The following is a 15,527-nucleotide window of genomic DNA, read 5'->3' on the forward strand; positions in this document are numbered from 1 at the left end:
AAAAAATCGACCACGTGGTCAGACGACATTATTACCATACCAAGGAGCCAATCAGAATACTGACGAAACTGATGATGAAAATGGTGGTAGGCAGGAGAAGGACGGTACCCTCAAACCACGCCTTATATCTCATCATAAGGTTTTGCTATCTATATCATGCTTCATGGAGTCTCACTTTGCAGAAGCCGTCTGACCATACATCTCCCAACATGCCGCCTACTATAATAAGCATAAGAAGGTGAAATATATTGAGTCTGTCAATAACCCATATTGGCTCCTTGAATTGCATATGGTATCATTTCTTTGTTAGACAACAGGCAAGCCTGAGGCTGAATGTTGATTTAAGATTTTATCACACTATGATGCCTGTGGCATGATGTTGTTGATCAAACTATTCACGAGGGATGCATTTACAACAGAAAATATCATCCTTGAAAGAGTCAACACTGAGATCTGAAATACTTAGTGAAGGCATTGTTGTAATACAAAATCTTTAGCCACTGTGGAGAATAGTAAAATTAAAACATCTCTTTTATTGGATTAAGGATTCAGGTGAACTCTTACTGGTCAGAAAGAAAGAAAGTGTACAATAAGCTGTATCAACGCCACATGAACAGAGCATGATAAAGTAGGGCTGTTCCTTTGTCCTTGGAGAAGCCAGACAGGTTTCTGTCAAATGGCAATCTAATGTATCGAGCCACCACAACTGTTGTCTGCCTCTTGGTAAACATCAGTTTTGGGACCTCTCCATGAATACAGGACAAGTCTTTTGATGTTTTCGAAGGTTCCTCGCATACACATAACTCTTCCCACAAACACAGTAACAGGCCTGGTTCTCATGAGCGGCCGCCTTGTGCCTCTTCAAATCATCTGTACGAGCAAACCCCTTCCCACATTCACAAGTGAAACACAACTTCCTGTGAACTTGGTCAACATGTCTCCGGCAGCTCTGAACCGAGCTGAACATCTTGCCACACTCTGTGCACTGAGGAGTGCCTGACCACTCCATGCCTGGAGTGTTTGAGTGTGACTCTGATAGTCTAAACACGTCTGTCTCCAGTAACTTTCCTTGTGAGTCAAAGGGTCTAATGGTACAGGGAAGTGAGTGTTCCGCCAGAAACACCCCTGGGCCTGAAAGGAACAAAAAGTCAGGATGACAATCTAGGAAACGATCCTGCATGTGGATTTGTGGTCTTCAGGCTGAAAGTCAACCCTGGACATAAAAACATCCACCAACAATAAGGTTTTGCCTTCACTGATAATTATACCAATTCTAGGCAGGTTGCTCATTAGGGAGAGATATATGTTCAATGAAATCACAATGCCTTTCAGGAAATGATCAAATGTAAATCTGGACAGGTGTAATCCCATATACAGTAAGTCATTCCCAAGCCTCATGCGAACAACCTGGTTTGCTTGTACAAGACATAGGTAACTCTGTCGATATTGGTAAAAAGGTGCTTATCATGATCACCTTAATTCTTCCAGATACAGCAAAACCTCTGGCAACTTGTCAACAAAATAATTCCTTTCATCGTTACAAAATAATATAAAAGTTTCACAGCTTGTTTACTTCTCTCATACAAGAAATAATTACAAAAAACAAATTAGTGATTATTATGTGTAGTCAACCACAGACCACAATGACATGTGCATGATAGTCACGGACTCAGAGATGCCAACTCCAAAGTGTTGCAAACAGTACTTTGACTACAAAATTAGCATTATAACTGAAGAAAGAGAATAAGACACTAAGTAAGAGTGAAGCCTTAATTTCACGTAGGGGTTTCATATCATTGAACAGAAGGAACGGTCATAGTTCAATCATTCCGACAAAACTGTCATCTGACCTCAGTACACAGCGAGTAGGTCAAGTCACAAAGGCATTGAAATCAGGTTCCTGATGGACAATTTTGCTAAAATTATGTTTTTTACAAGCAATGATTCCAGTTCATATAGGTCATTAAATTTGATGAATGGAAGTCCGAGAATGTATTTAATTGACAAAAATACATGTTTTTGACAACACATCCAAAATTAATGAATTTCCCTCGAATTTCATAGAATTTCTATTTCAAATGTTTCTAATGTACATTGAGGCTTAATTTCAAAGTAATTACAAGAAAATTGTAGAGGTTGGCACCTCTGCTGACTGCCAGTCAATTAGTAAGGCTCTGGCGACCAGCACAAGTTGATTTAGACCGTAAGTGGGGAGTTGCTAGTGACTAAGATATCAGCTGCATGTCCTGGCTCTGATTTCTTGAAACAAACTTAAGTTAAGTTTTAACTCGAATTTCAAACTGAGTTTGACAATTTGAATCAGCTGACTTTTTAACTCAACTGCATTTTTCAGACAAAAAGCCCAAATCATTTCAGCAATCTATCCCCTACAACTCAAATTGTCAAGTATGTTTAAGTATAATATCAATTTCAGTTCATTCTGGGAAATTCAATTTCTAAAATTTGAGTAAAAACTCTTACTTAAGCAAAAACTCAGACTCAAGTTGGTAATTGTTGAAAGACCCCTGAAGGTCCGGGGTAGAATAGGCGCTCAGCAGCTCATGCTTCCCATAAAAGGCAACTAAGCTTGTTGTAAGAGGTGACTTATGGGATCTGGTGGTCAGGCTCTCTGACTTAGTCGACAAGTCATCGATTCCCAAGAACACAGATTGATCTCATGCTGTTAATCACTGGATTGTCTGGTCTAGACTTGATTATTTACAGACCGCCGCCATATAGCTGGAATATTGCTGAGTGCGGCATAAAACTAAACTCACTCACTCTGTTGGATGGACTGCACATGTGGATGCATTTCCACATGCAGTTTTGTGGCCTCTCCATGAATACTGGACAAGTCTTTTGATGTTTTCAAAGGTTCCTTGGATACACATAGCTCTTCCCACAGAGGAACAGGCCTATTTCTCTTCAGAGGCCGCCTTGTGCCTCCCCAGATCATCTCTACTACCAAAACCCCTTCCCACATTCACAGGTGAAACACAATTCCCTGTGAACTTGGTCAGAGTGTCCTGTGTGTGGATTTGTGGTCCTCAGACTGAAGTCCTTGACATAAGAACATCCATCAAATGCCCAAATTAATTTATTTCATACTAATTGTCGATACAACGTCATATCTTTCAGACTAGACATTTCCGAGGAAAAAACAATGCCTTTTAGGAAGTGATCAAATTTATCATCTGAGTGTGACACTATACACAATAAGTTTCCTTCACCTGAAGGATTAATTAACTTAAGTGATGTAGAAATCAAAATATGGTAATGATACATAATTGTTCCCAGGCATGAGTGAGTTTTGTTTTATGTCACTTTTAGAAATATTCCAGCAATACCAGGGCAGGGGACACCATGAATGGGCTTCACCTTGAACCCATGTGAGGAATCAAACACGGGTCATCAGCATAACAATCGAACGCCTTAACTACTAGTCTACCCACCATCCCCAGCCATGAGTTGGCAAGTGAGTGAGTCTTGGAAGAGTGAGTGAGGTTTATTGCTGCTTTAACCAGTACTTTACACCATTGTGTGTCAGCTTGATGTATGTGGACTTTCCAGATAAATGAGTGAGTGGGTGAGTGAGCGAGCGAGCGAGTTGGGCCTAATGCAGCTTTTAACAATATTCCAGCAATATCCAAATTATGTAGTTTCATTGACCATCTATGCAAAATATACTCTTCAAATAAAGTAGGGGAACTGTACTTTCAATATATGATTGTCAAAATTGGGAGATATGTAGGACTCACCATATGGATTTAATTCAAAGCAAAACTGTTCCTTCAGTTATCCCCCTTGTTAGGTGACTGGAGTATGACATGAAAATTTCAGGTTTACAATTTTCAGTTAGTAGTGTATGATTTGACCCTGAAAACCCTGACCATGCACAGCTGCATGAAAATTATCAGGAAAAAATGGTCTACACTGATTACGAATGTCAAGATTCATAATGACACCCCATGGACCACACATGTAGGAGGCTCCCATGTTGTGCACATGCTTCCCATGCAGTGTGTTCGCATGTGGTTAGAACGCGAAATGATGCTGCTTACACACGATGAATATCATTGTAAGGTTCCTCAATGAGTTTTCCACCACACTTTAAAGTTCATGTTCCCCTATTTTTTTTTGAAGAGATACATGAATAAATTAATGGTGCTGACAAAAAAGGAACCTAATTTGGGCAATCGAGAATTTGAACCACAGATCTCTGGTTTCTGGCAAGTTATAAGGAAACAAACTGATACCAACCTAAACATGGTGCACACAAAAATTATTTTTCTAGTTTTATTAAAGCTCAGACAACAGTCGGCAGTTAAAAAAATAATCTATAATTTGATTTTAAGCTTTTCCATTTTTTCATTCTGTATGTGACACACACGCTTAAACAAAGATACATAAAAATCAGCACAAAAATGGAGGTGGGGTAGTGTTTTAATTTATAACCGGATTCTGAAAGTACTTTAGTTTATCTCTTTCTAAGAAATCCAGATTCTGAAAGTGTTCTAGGTTATCTCTTTCTCGGAAATCCAGATTCTGAAAGTGTTCTATGTAATCTCTTTCCCAGAAATCTAGATTCTGCAAGCATTCTAGGTTATCTCTTTTTCCAAAATCCAGATTCTGCAAGTGTTCTAGTTTATCTCTTTGTCAGAAATCCAGATTTTGAAAGTGTTCTAGTTTATCTCCTTCTTAGAAATCCAGATTCTGCAAGTGTTCTAGTTTATCTCTTTGTCAGAAATCCAGATTCTGAAAGTGTTCTAGTTTATCTCCTTCTTAGAAATCCAGATTCTGAAAGTGTTCCACGTAATCTCTGTTTTAAAACCAGATTCTGAAAGTGTCCTAGGTTTTATTTTGTTGAGCAGCAGTACACCCTTCGGCCATATGTCTTCTGAGTCCTCTCTGGTACCGATACACCTTCCCACACACACATGAATGAGTAATGTTCTGATGGATGGACTGCATGTGGATGCGTTTGCTTACAAGTTGAGTGAAGGTTTTACCACATTCCTCACATTGTATAGGTTTCGCACTTTTGTTGGAGGGGTTATTCCTGGTTGGGGGACAGTAAACTGATCTTTCACTCTGACTTAACACATTAGATTGGTCTGAACCAGTTGGCAGATAATTCCATAGTTGTCCAGGACTTTGAGAGATGGGTTGGCTTGAACTCAGATAATAGCGATTGTCTGAAACAGACAAAAAAATAAATTCTATTTCTTGCTTGGTGTTGGTTGATGCAACAATGGTGTTTGCCTCTGACACAAATAAATGTTATCAAATGGTCAGACAAATTCAGATTTGGGAACTTGAACACGGGACAGCTTGAGGAACTGATGACACCTGAGTCCAACTAACCATTCACTATGTTATCTCAGACTTGCACTGACAAAATAAATCAGCAATAGGCACAGATAATATATCATGTTGTAACTAAATGAGAGCCAAGAACTAAACACTTCTCAGAACAAAAGTGAAATATTTCAAACAAATGTCTACTTTTATTAACTAACTAAACAACTAACCATGTCCACAAATCTCAAAGTAAGAAAGTGAACAAATCTTTGAAAAAAATAAGACAGGTGATAAATAAAATCAAATTTGTTGTATTCACACATTGTTCCTATTAGATTGCTTCCTCCTACTTCTGAAATCAAAATCAAAACTGCATCTTCATCTGTTGTACAGCTCAGTTAACGCATTGTCAGTCCATTTCAGCTTTGCACAAATTTGCATTACTCCCGAACAGCTGAAATGTCTGCGCCTCTCAGATATTTATTTCTCACTACATGACAATGTATGTTGCTGCTGTGAATCTAAAGAACAGTTCATGGACACTTTCAAGCTGCCAGCGACCTTGTTCCCCTGTGGACTGTTCTAAATGATCATCACACTGTGCTGTTTTGGTATTTCGAATCTCTGATACTCTCTCATGAACAATGAAGATGTGGGGACTTCAACAATTCAAGACCTTGGAAGGACCTTTCAAGATTTTACCTTGACATCAAGGACTGCTTTTCCTCAATATCAGTCAGTGTTCTGTTCAAAGTTATCCGTAAACCTTCCCTAACATTCAGGACGTAATTTCAACAAACCCAGTTCGTCAGTGGTCTGTTGTAAGATCTGAGGTACTTCTTTGTTCTTTGAAGATTTGACCTTGACTTCAATAACAGTTATTCCAAGGATTGTTTTCCATACTACAAGTCAATATTCATCTTCATGTACATCTTCCTGAACCCTGAAGATGTTGACATTCAAACATTTCACTTTCTTTGAAGGACCATGCAAGATTTGACCTTGACATCAACAACATCTATTCTTTGGAAAGTTTTCCCTTAATATCAGTCAATGTTCTGTTCAGAGATATGATGTACTAGTACACATGTACACTACTGACATGGTAACACATTCTTGAAACATCTAGCAAGATTTGACCTTGACAACATGTCAAAGGACTGGTCTTCCTGACCACTTCTGGCAATGCTGTGTTGTGCTTAGCATAACTCCATTCCAACATAAAATACCATCTGGCAAGTTCAGTAATTCAATTCTTTTTGGAATGAGCTCAGTAAGTTTTTACCAGGAAATCAACAAAACTTCCTCCTATGATGGTCCACCCTGACCTCGACAGCCATCGTGCTGTTTGTGTCTCCGCAATGCTCGGCGATACTTGTACACCTTCCCGCATACGCATGGGTACACAAGCTTCTGATGCACAGATTCGATGTGTATTTTCTTGTTCACCTGCTGGGTAAATGTCTTCCCACATTCTTCACATCTGTGAAGCTGGCTGGCAGCTCCTTTATGATAATCAGGGGAAACCTCAGAAGGGTTTGGACCAATGGCAAAAGCCACTGACTGCATGAGGTCAATGGCTGGTTGCGACTGTGGTCCGAGCGGGTATGTCCATGACGGATCAATCTGAGAAGTCCTACTCAACTGGCTGCTGGATATCAGGGAGAACCCATTGTCTGAAAGGAACAGAAAATGAAATCTAGTTCCAGAAGTGTTTAGAAATATAATTTATGCATGAAATGTTCCAGGAAGCTGTGAAGTTGCTGGTAACAGACATGATGACGAAGGCCTTTCCTTGTTATAATCGAAGAGCGATATATTTGAGAAGTGGGTTAGGCTTTTAAAAAAGGTTTTGTTGTTGACATGTGGATGACTTTTTCCATTTGAAGGATGTGAGAGAGACGATGTCCTGAGCTGTTCCGTATGCCACTCGTACTTGAAGTTCCTCTTGAACAACTGACATGCTTCTGCATGTATTTGCAATGGGTTCCAGCTTGTGGGCAGATTATGGTCATCTGTCCACTAATACATGGCATCATAACTCTCTCATTGTGGGTCAAGAACAAACAATTATGATTTTAATTCCCCTCAATATTCACATGGTCTACATTTTAAGGTTTTGTCAAAATATATTTTTTGGAAGGAGTCAAATGTTTAAGTAGCCATTCCTAGATTTTGCGGACAACACAAGAAACACAGATTTAGAGTTATCTCCCTTCAAATGATTTCCATTTGCAAAACATTGGTAATTTCCATGCATCATGTATCATTTAATGTTATTCGAGACAAAGATGTAACTACCATCAAGTAGCAAATGAGTTGCTATTGGCAGTTGGGTTAATTGCTATGCACCTCGCTTGTACACAGGGTACACTGAAAATAACAGAGCACTCAGCCAGTCAGACAGCGACATTTATGTGTGAGGTAAGATAAAACTCAGCTTTTGACATTGTTTTCTTGTGTCTGGAAAGTGGTGGAAACAATGATTCAACCATATAGTGAACATATTGCTACACACATCCCCATGTGAAATAGAAAGGTTAGTGAACTGAATGTATCATCACCTGAAAGTAACCCAGCAGATCATTTGAAATCATCACCATAGCGATGACTGTAGCGAGTGAGTGAGTGGGTGAGTTTAGATTTACACTGCTTTTAGCAACATACCAGCAATATCACAGTAGGGAACACCCGAAATGGTATTCGCACACAGTACCCATGTCCAGAATTAAACCCACCCCTTCACCATGATGAACAAACACTTAAACACCTAGGCTAAATGAGGTATTTCTGTTACTATGGCAACATTTCCACACAACAAGCAATGATTCCTTAACCATTAAATGACTAATCTACTCCTTTAGCAGATTGAGTTCAAGAACTTCGATCAATGGGAATTGTCAAATTGCCTTTCCACCTGATATGGCCTTGATACATGACCTGTTTGGAGGGTTACTGAGATCTTCATGAGGAGACAAGGTAGTGTAATTTATAAATATTAGAAAAGCACAGAAGGCATTAAACATACCACTGTCTGTATACCAAACATGTCTGTGGGGAAACTGAACGCCCCTTAAACAATACTCAGTTTCTCATGGAAATGAAACTTCTTCACATATTGATGTCATAATCTTCTTTCAGGATTGTAGCTAGATTGCATTGGTATGGTGAGTCAGAAAGCTGTTTTACTGTATGTCATGCAAGATGAAAGATTTAACCAGCTTAATGGCCAATTTCATGCAAGACGAAAGATTTAACCAGCTTAACAGCCAATGCCATGCAAGATGAAAGATTCAACCAGCTTAATTTAACGGCCAATGTCATGCAAGATTTAACCAGCTTAACGGCCAACATATACACTATAATCATTAATTTGTTCAGCATTTAGATGCTGTGTCAGCCACTGACAACAAACTCATCTGTGTTTTGGACTGGTTTATTTTTCTTGGTGAAGAAAAAGTACAATTTATAAAACTGCGTATTCCAGAGGTTTAATACTCATACACATTACTGACAAAAAGGAACCATTCTATGCCAACACCTTTCTGCTGAATACAAATGCAGATGGCATCATTGGTGTGTTGTGATAATAAACTGTTGTCTTGATTCCCAGTCTATGTTCAGGCTGTATCACAGCATAAGGGAGCTTTCAGACCTGGTTTAAAATACTGAATTCACTGCAAAAATAAAATTTTCTTGAATTTTCAATCGATGTTGAAAGAGGCATCTGACCTACTTTAACTTCAGCATGTCATATTGAATTCTCCAAGTCTAACTGCAGACAAACCTTAGTCTGCCAAGAAATAAACAAAGAAATATGACAACCACATATCCCAAAGACGTGCATGGTTCTGATGAAAACAGTCGCTCCTTTTTGAAACTCATCTACTTATTGGCCCGCAAGATACTACAGGCCTTCTGATGCCTCGTCAGGGCATGTTTGTAGCTGTAGCTTTTTCCACACACACAGTAAAACTTGACTCGCTCATGTATGGCAGTCACATGGTGCCACCTAGAGCCCACATTAGCAAAAACTTTGTCACAGTGTGGGCATGGGTAGCCCTGTCCTCGGGGGGCCACATTCTCAAGGAAAGTGAACAAGTTGTCGCTCTGCATTTCAGAGCCTTGGCTCACTGAGTTACCCTCGTAAGATCGGCCCATACCCACATCTGAAATTGATAAGAAAACAGTGTGCTAGTCCCGTGCTTTAACAATTTTCTGGTCAAAACTTAAGCAAATCAACAGTTATTTCAAAAGAGTTAATGTTCCCGCTAATCATCCAATATCAAGATAATAAAACAACTACAAGGTGTTAAGGTTGCATCTACTCCTTTTGCTTGTCCCTCTCTGATTTGTTGTATACAGTATATTTTTCAGATAACCTGACAAAGATTTCTGAAAACTTTATCTTGCATTTTATCAATGAATGCATACACAAGAAGCATATTGCTGTTAGATCAATTTCTGTACCATGTAGTAAGGTATCGTATGTGTGTAAGGACACTGTGATGAATATGGAGGCCATTATTCAACAAGCTGATGACCTCGGTTTGCTTGGACTAATCTTACTATACATAATAACTGCCAACAAAACTGAGAGATCGATGACCTTTGTAGTTGCGTTAAAATGGGAATTACAGATAGTAACCTGCTACAAAGCCAACAGATAAATCCTTGAGCTTTGAGGTTATGTGAAGCACAGACTTAGGGACAGGTGACTTTTGAGTCTTTGTGAAACTTGAACTGAAAAGAGTAACCTCCAACAAAACTGGAGGATCAATAACCTTCATGATTATGTAGAACACAAACATATTTATTATCACTCAGAAATCCTTCTCAGCATTACATATTTTAATGTAGCTAGTAAACCTGTAAAACAAAATACAGGACTAATCAACAAGCTGTTTCATATCAACATTCACTTTACTGATCTTGTGACCATTAAATTTCAGCAGGAAGCTCCACACACTGTCTGATTCTTCAAGGTCAAGTACTGAAATGTTCTGCTGATCTATTGAGGTATGTAATACAACAAATATTTCCAATGATGACATTACCACCTCTCTCACACATGGAAGGAAAGAAAGATATGACCAAATTCTTGTAGCACTTATCCTTCTGGTCTGATATCTCTTAAGTGGCCATGCGTACTGTGTCAACTGCTACAACATCGCTCCATGCCATGTGCCCCTTGTAACGCTTATCCTTATTCTCCGATACTGCAATAAAACTGCCTAGTGTGTCAACAGCGTCGTTCCTTGTATCAAGGAGCAGGTGGTAACACATCATAGAAACATGTCTTCTTGTGGAAGAGAAGGCTCTGATGATATTTATAGATCTTCCCACAAGCACAGGGATACAGCTTGTTTTCATGTATGGATTTGACATGGTTGCGTCTGGCCCCATAACTGGCAAATACTTTGTCACAGTGCGGACAGGGTAACCCTCCCAGAGATTGCTGGGAAAGGCGAGACTGGTAAGGGGGCAGAAAGTGGGTTCGGGAAGTGTCTGCCACACTCTGAACACAACTGCTACCATCCCTGCCATAACCAACATCTGAAAGTAACAAAAAACCTTTCCATTTTTTTGCTAAACATTTTTTATTACAGTCATATTGTATTTGCAGTGAGTCAGACGGAGCAAAATGTTTGAACTTTGAAAAGATACATTGCAAAGAAAAATAATACTTCTGATCAAATAAATTTTTTTGTCAATTTCTGGCTCTCTTTGGACATCTTCCCAAAGAATTCAAATAATCAGGTTTACAAGAAAGTAGAAAGATCTCTTTTGTTCGTGTCAGTATGTTAATAGAAAACTGCTGGATAGGTCAGTCACCAAAATTACATCCCATGCTCAATTCCACTCTGATTTGTACTATGTAATCCCGCCTTTTCTCATTCAACTAATGACTTGCCTTGTCAATGTGTTTTTGACGTGTGCCACTGGTGAAGAAGGATGTGCTCACACTTTCGTACACAGTAGCATCATTACTTGATGGCGATCCACAAACATTCCCATGATGCATCTGGATTCATACAATAGATGCGGCCTCTAGCTGATGTTACTAGTGGCCACGGAAAAGGTATTTTGTGAACAGTATTTAAGTTATTGCACAACACACCTGCTCATTACAAGGAAAGCCCAAGGAAGGTAACCCTGATCGGTACGCAAACATGACAGCACAAGTATTGCTGACACAAGGTGCTAGAATTCTTTGGCGTGTTCATGTTGAATCCAAATATGGAATCCCTTCAATTCTTTCTGCAGTGAACGGCAATCATCACAGCGATGCCAACAGCAATAACTTCAGCTACAAAGGACAGGAAAGACAGCAGTGTTGTTGAGGTATTTATTTGTTCCTTGTAAAAGCAGCAGCGTAAACGTAAATAACAGTTTGAGTCAAGGACATTTTCCTGTCCACAAATCTTATCTTTGTTTTCAAGGTGTATACTACACAAAGCAGGATGGCGATCACAGACATTCACTTCACATTTGGTCAACTTACTTTCTTCCTCTTAACAGATGTACAGGAACTTAATATATGGATGAATATTTCTTTTAAAATAATGACCAACAGGTGACTGGAAAAACAGCAACTCATGAAATCTTAAAATATATACATACATATGTTTAATCAAATTGTTTCTGATGTTGGCATAACAGAATTATTTTCAAAATTATTTCTGGACTCAGTGAAACATTGCCATCCTAAGAATCATATCTTTATCGACCAATCACTATTATTTAGAAAGGTCTTTGTTATGGAAGTCAAGATGGATGGGTTTCTTGACCAGCTGTGATTGACTGATTGTTGACTGATTGACTCATCCCAAAACCTTGGCAACAATATGAGACATCAGTCCATCAATCCATGCCCACTTGAAACACAAATGAGGATATCTTTCTCACATAAATCTCACTCAACACAACCCATCCTAAATGACTCTTCAATGTGAACTCATCCATTGCCACTAGCAGTCTAACACACTTGTGGCAGGTCTTCTGTGCCCATGTTTGCTGTCACAAGCTTAAGAAATCGCTAATCTAAACACTATTTACGAATCACCTGACCGATCAAAAATTATACTTTCCACAAGGAAATGTCCTATTTCCTCTTTGAATATTGCTTGCTTGGACAAGCAGATGTCAACATCTCCACCAGCAGTCAAACACATATGAGGTAATCTTTTGAACCCATGTTTGTGATCAGAAGCACACCAAGTCTCAATATCCAAATGTTCGAATCACCTGTCAGGGTCAGAAATTGTCCTCCACCAGATGTTGAATGTAGTCCACAAAGAAATGTCAGAAATCCTCTTTGAATGCTGCTAGTACTGGACAAGAAGATGCTATTTTTAAACCCTGATCTTTCAATACATATGTTCCACTTAATGGTGTTAAAGGTAGTCCATGAGGAACTGTCGCGATTCTTCTTTGAATGCAGTCAGTACTCGCCTCTTATTGCATATCAGACAGATGGTTTCATCCACACATTGGACAAGACTTCCTGTGATGAATCAGACCTTGCTGATAGGCATACACTTTGCCACAAACACATGTGAATGACACCTTGTCATGAACGGTGTTAACATGGTTCCTTCGAGCTCCTTGACTAGCAAAGACTCGTTCACATTTGGAGCAAGGAAATGTCCTCGCACGTAAGGCAGCATTCTGCCGTCGAGGCTGTCTTGGGACAACAAAGTTACATTCAGAATAAGTATTCTGGAAATAATTCTGATCCTGACCATTTCCATCATCATAATAGGTTCCACCTGAACTTTGCTGATTAAACCCCATTGATGTCCCGTACTCATCTGAAAGCAACAAAAGCAATGGATTATGTTGCTTTCAGACCAGTCCAGAACTTCTTGTAGGGACAACACAACAGTGAGCAAGTAATTCATGTCCACAACACCTTCACAAAAAGGTTTCCTTGTATGCAAATGGTACGAAAGATTTGTATCCATACCATCAATTATCAACGACCTCCATAGAATGTCCATTAATAAGGTTACACAGTATGCAAATTATACAGAAGGCTTCAGTATCCAAATGCAAGTATGACACGCAAAACAGGATGTCATTCCATTCCTGTTTTAATGTACTTTAAACTTTAAAACATGCTTTGTTATGGAAACATAGCATGTCTGAGACCAATCAGAAATTCAGTTTTGAGATGAATCTGAACTTCTGCTCCAAGTTATTGAAGTAACAGCCTCTTTAATACCTTTTGCTGATAACCTTTTACATTCCCAGGCATTATGCACAGAACAGGATGAAGTGAAGTTCTTTGTCCCCATCAAGAAAGTGTTCAAAGTCCTAACAAAACACACTGTTCAAAGAACCCATTCATTAACCGGTTCAAAGGTCCAGATCACAAAATGTTCAAAGGACCCAATCAACAGTGTTCAAAGGACTCCAACACAAAAAGTTCAAAGATCTTGATCTCAAAGTGTTCAAAGGTCGTGGGTGCTCTTGCACAAATCAACCTTAGTGTTAAGACTGTCATCTGAGTTAAGGTATGAAAATTGTTACTGTTGCTAAGGTCACTTTGTACAATGATGTCCAGATTATAATAAAAAAAAAAAAATATATAAAAATTCAAAGGCCCCCAATCCTATGACGATCATAACTTGATAGCATCATTTGATTTGGCTGTCGTACCATTATGGACACTGTCAGGACTGGACAATGAACAGTCTCTAAAGTCTTGAGTCCCATTGTCACGTGTCTGCACACATTGCACACGACTTCCGATGATGTAGAATTCCCTGACGGTATGCGTACACCTTCCCACACACACATGTGAACTGTACTTTATCATGGATGGCAACAATGTGATTGTGTCTCGCACCATGACTTGCAAAGACTCGGCCACATTTCCGACAAGGAAAGGATTTGTGGGACCGAGAATGATAATCTTGGTGACCCCTGTAGATATCCCCCTGCCCATGATGACCTTGCTGAGCAACACTCTCGTAACCAAGCCAACCTGAAAGCAACAAAAAGTCAAGTCTAGAACAAGTTGCTTTCAAGTGGAAGTTGCGGTGGCTGAGAGGGTTAGGCGGCTGACGATGTGTGCTGGAGATAAGAAGCTTGACTCTGAAGGTGTGTATTCAAATCCCTGATGGGACTCAACTCAAAAAGGTCCTAGAATTTGTATTTTACTAAGAAAGTGTAATCCAAAATATAACGCATGCTGCTTTCAAGTAGCCTGCCTCCAATATTTAACCCATTCAACAAATATTCAACAATCTCACTGAAAACATTCTTAGTCCTTGCTGTGTACAACCTTAAATTCGACCAGTCAGAGTGCTGAAAAAGAGTAAAAACTGCTGATCTCTTTTCCCATTGTGCATTGTCAAAAGATTAATTCAGGGTATTACTAAAGCAACCAAGTCGATCTCTTACTTCAATTACATAAACATTTGAAATGAAACAGAGGCATTCTAGACTTCAGAACACATTTTTTTCAGTCGACAGTCAACAAAATATGCCATTTTGAAACTATCATTACATTTCATTAGTTTTACTGTGAACTGTCTTTTTCTTTTCTCATTCTGTAGAACACGTTCATTCCCGAGACTAGTTAGTTTCAGTCTAGATTACTGCCTACAACTACAGCAGTATTATTTGATTATTTGGGTAAGTTACACCTTGTCAAATTTTAATCTCAGGTTCCAAGTTTGCTTGCAATGTGCACAGGGCACGACTTAATGTGTTTAGAGAGACTTGGTTGATACTTGTACACACGGCCACACACACAACCGAAGGTCTTGTTCTGATGGACAGCCTCAATATGATACAGCCTAGCACTATAGGCAGTGAAAGTCTTGCCACACTCGGGACAACTGAATATCTTTTTAGCTGTGTTGTTGTGAGGCGAGGGACCGAGTTCGAGCCCAAGAGACAGGTTAGAAATGCTCTGAAGAGGATCCTGGTGCTCAGTTGGAAGGAAATGGTTTAGGGACAAGTTTCTGGCTGGGAACATTAATGTATCCCTGAATCCATGTATTGTGACAGCTCGTCTCTCATCTGAAATCAACAAAAAGGACCTCTTGTGATCACTAAAGGTTTGGGCTTAAACTTCTAAACAACCATCACACATATCATAACAAAACAAGGAGCTTACAAATGCTGCTTTCTTTGTAATTTTATGCCTCAGGCAGCAATATGCCAGTCATATAATGTGCCCTGTAAAGAGATAAACTGAACCAGCTAATCCA

The 15,527-nt window shown here is 39.2% G+C and overlaps 1 protein-coding gene across 15 annotated transcripts in view; it reads right to left on the bottom strand.

Moving 5' to 3' along the window:
• The window catches only part of LOC137281711 (zinc finger protein Gfi-1b-like), a 78,340-nt gene that overhangs the window by 30,314 nt on the left and 32,499 nt on the right, over positions 1–15,527 (bottom strand). Inside the window, exon 2 of one of the 15 annotated variants that reach the window (XM_067813150.1) lies at positions 514–1,131. The exons of 8 other annotated variants lie outside the window; for them this stretch is intronic. In XM_067813150.1, the coding sequence (XP_067669251.1) occupies positions 731–1,131 (401 nt within the window). In that variant the 3' untranslated portion in view covers positions 514–730. Of the gene's footprint in view, positions 1–513; positions 1,132–4,644; positions 5,196–5,867; positions 6,978–9,171; positions 9,471–11,593; positions 14,294–14,959; positions 15,337–15,527 lie in introns of those variants that run through there. 6 more of the 15 variants (XM_067813134.1, XM_067813151.1, XM_067813148.1 and 3 more) reach the window with 6 other exon arrangements.

Source organism: Haliotis asinina, chromosome 4 (assembly GCF_037392515.1).
Source record: "Haliotis asinina isolate JCU_RB_2024 chromosome 4, JCU_Hal_asi_v2, whole genome shotgun sequence".
NCBI classification, from domain to species: Eukaryota; Metazoa; Mollusca; class Gastropoda; order Lepetellida; family Haliotidae; genus Haliotis; species Haliotis asinina.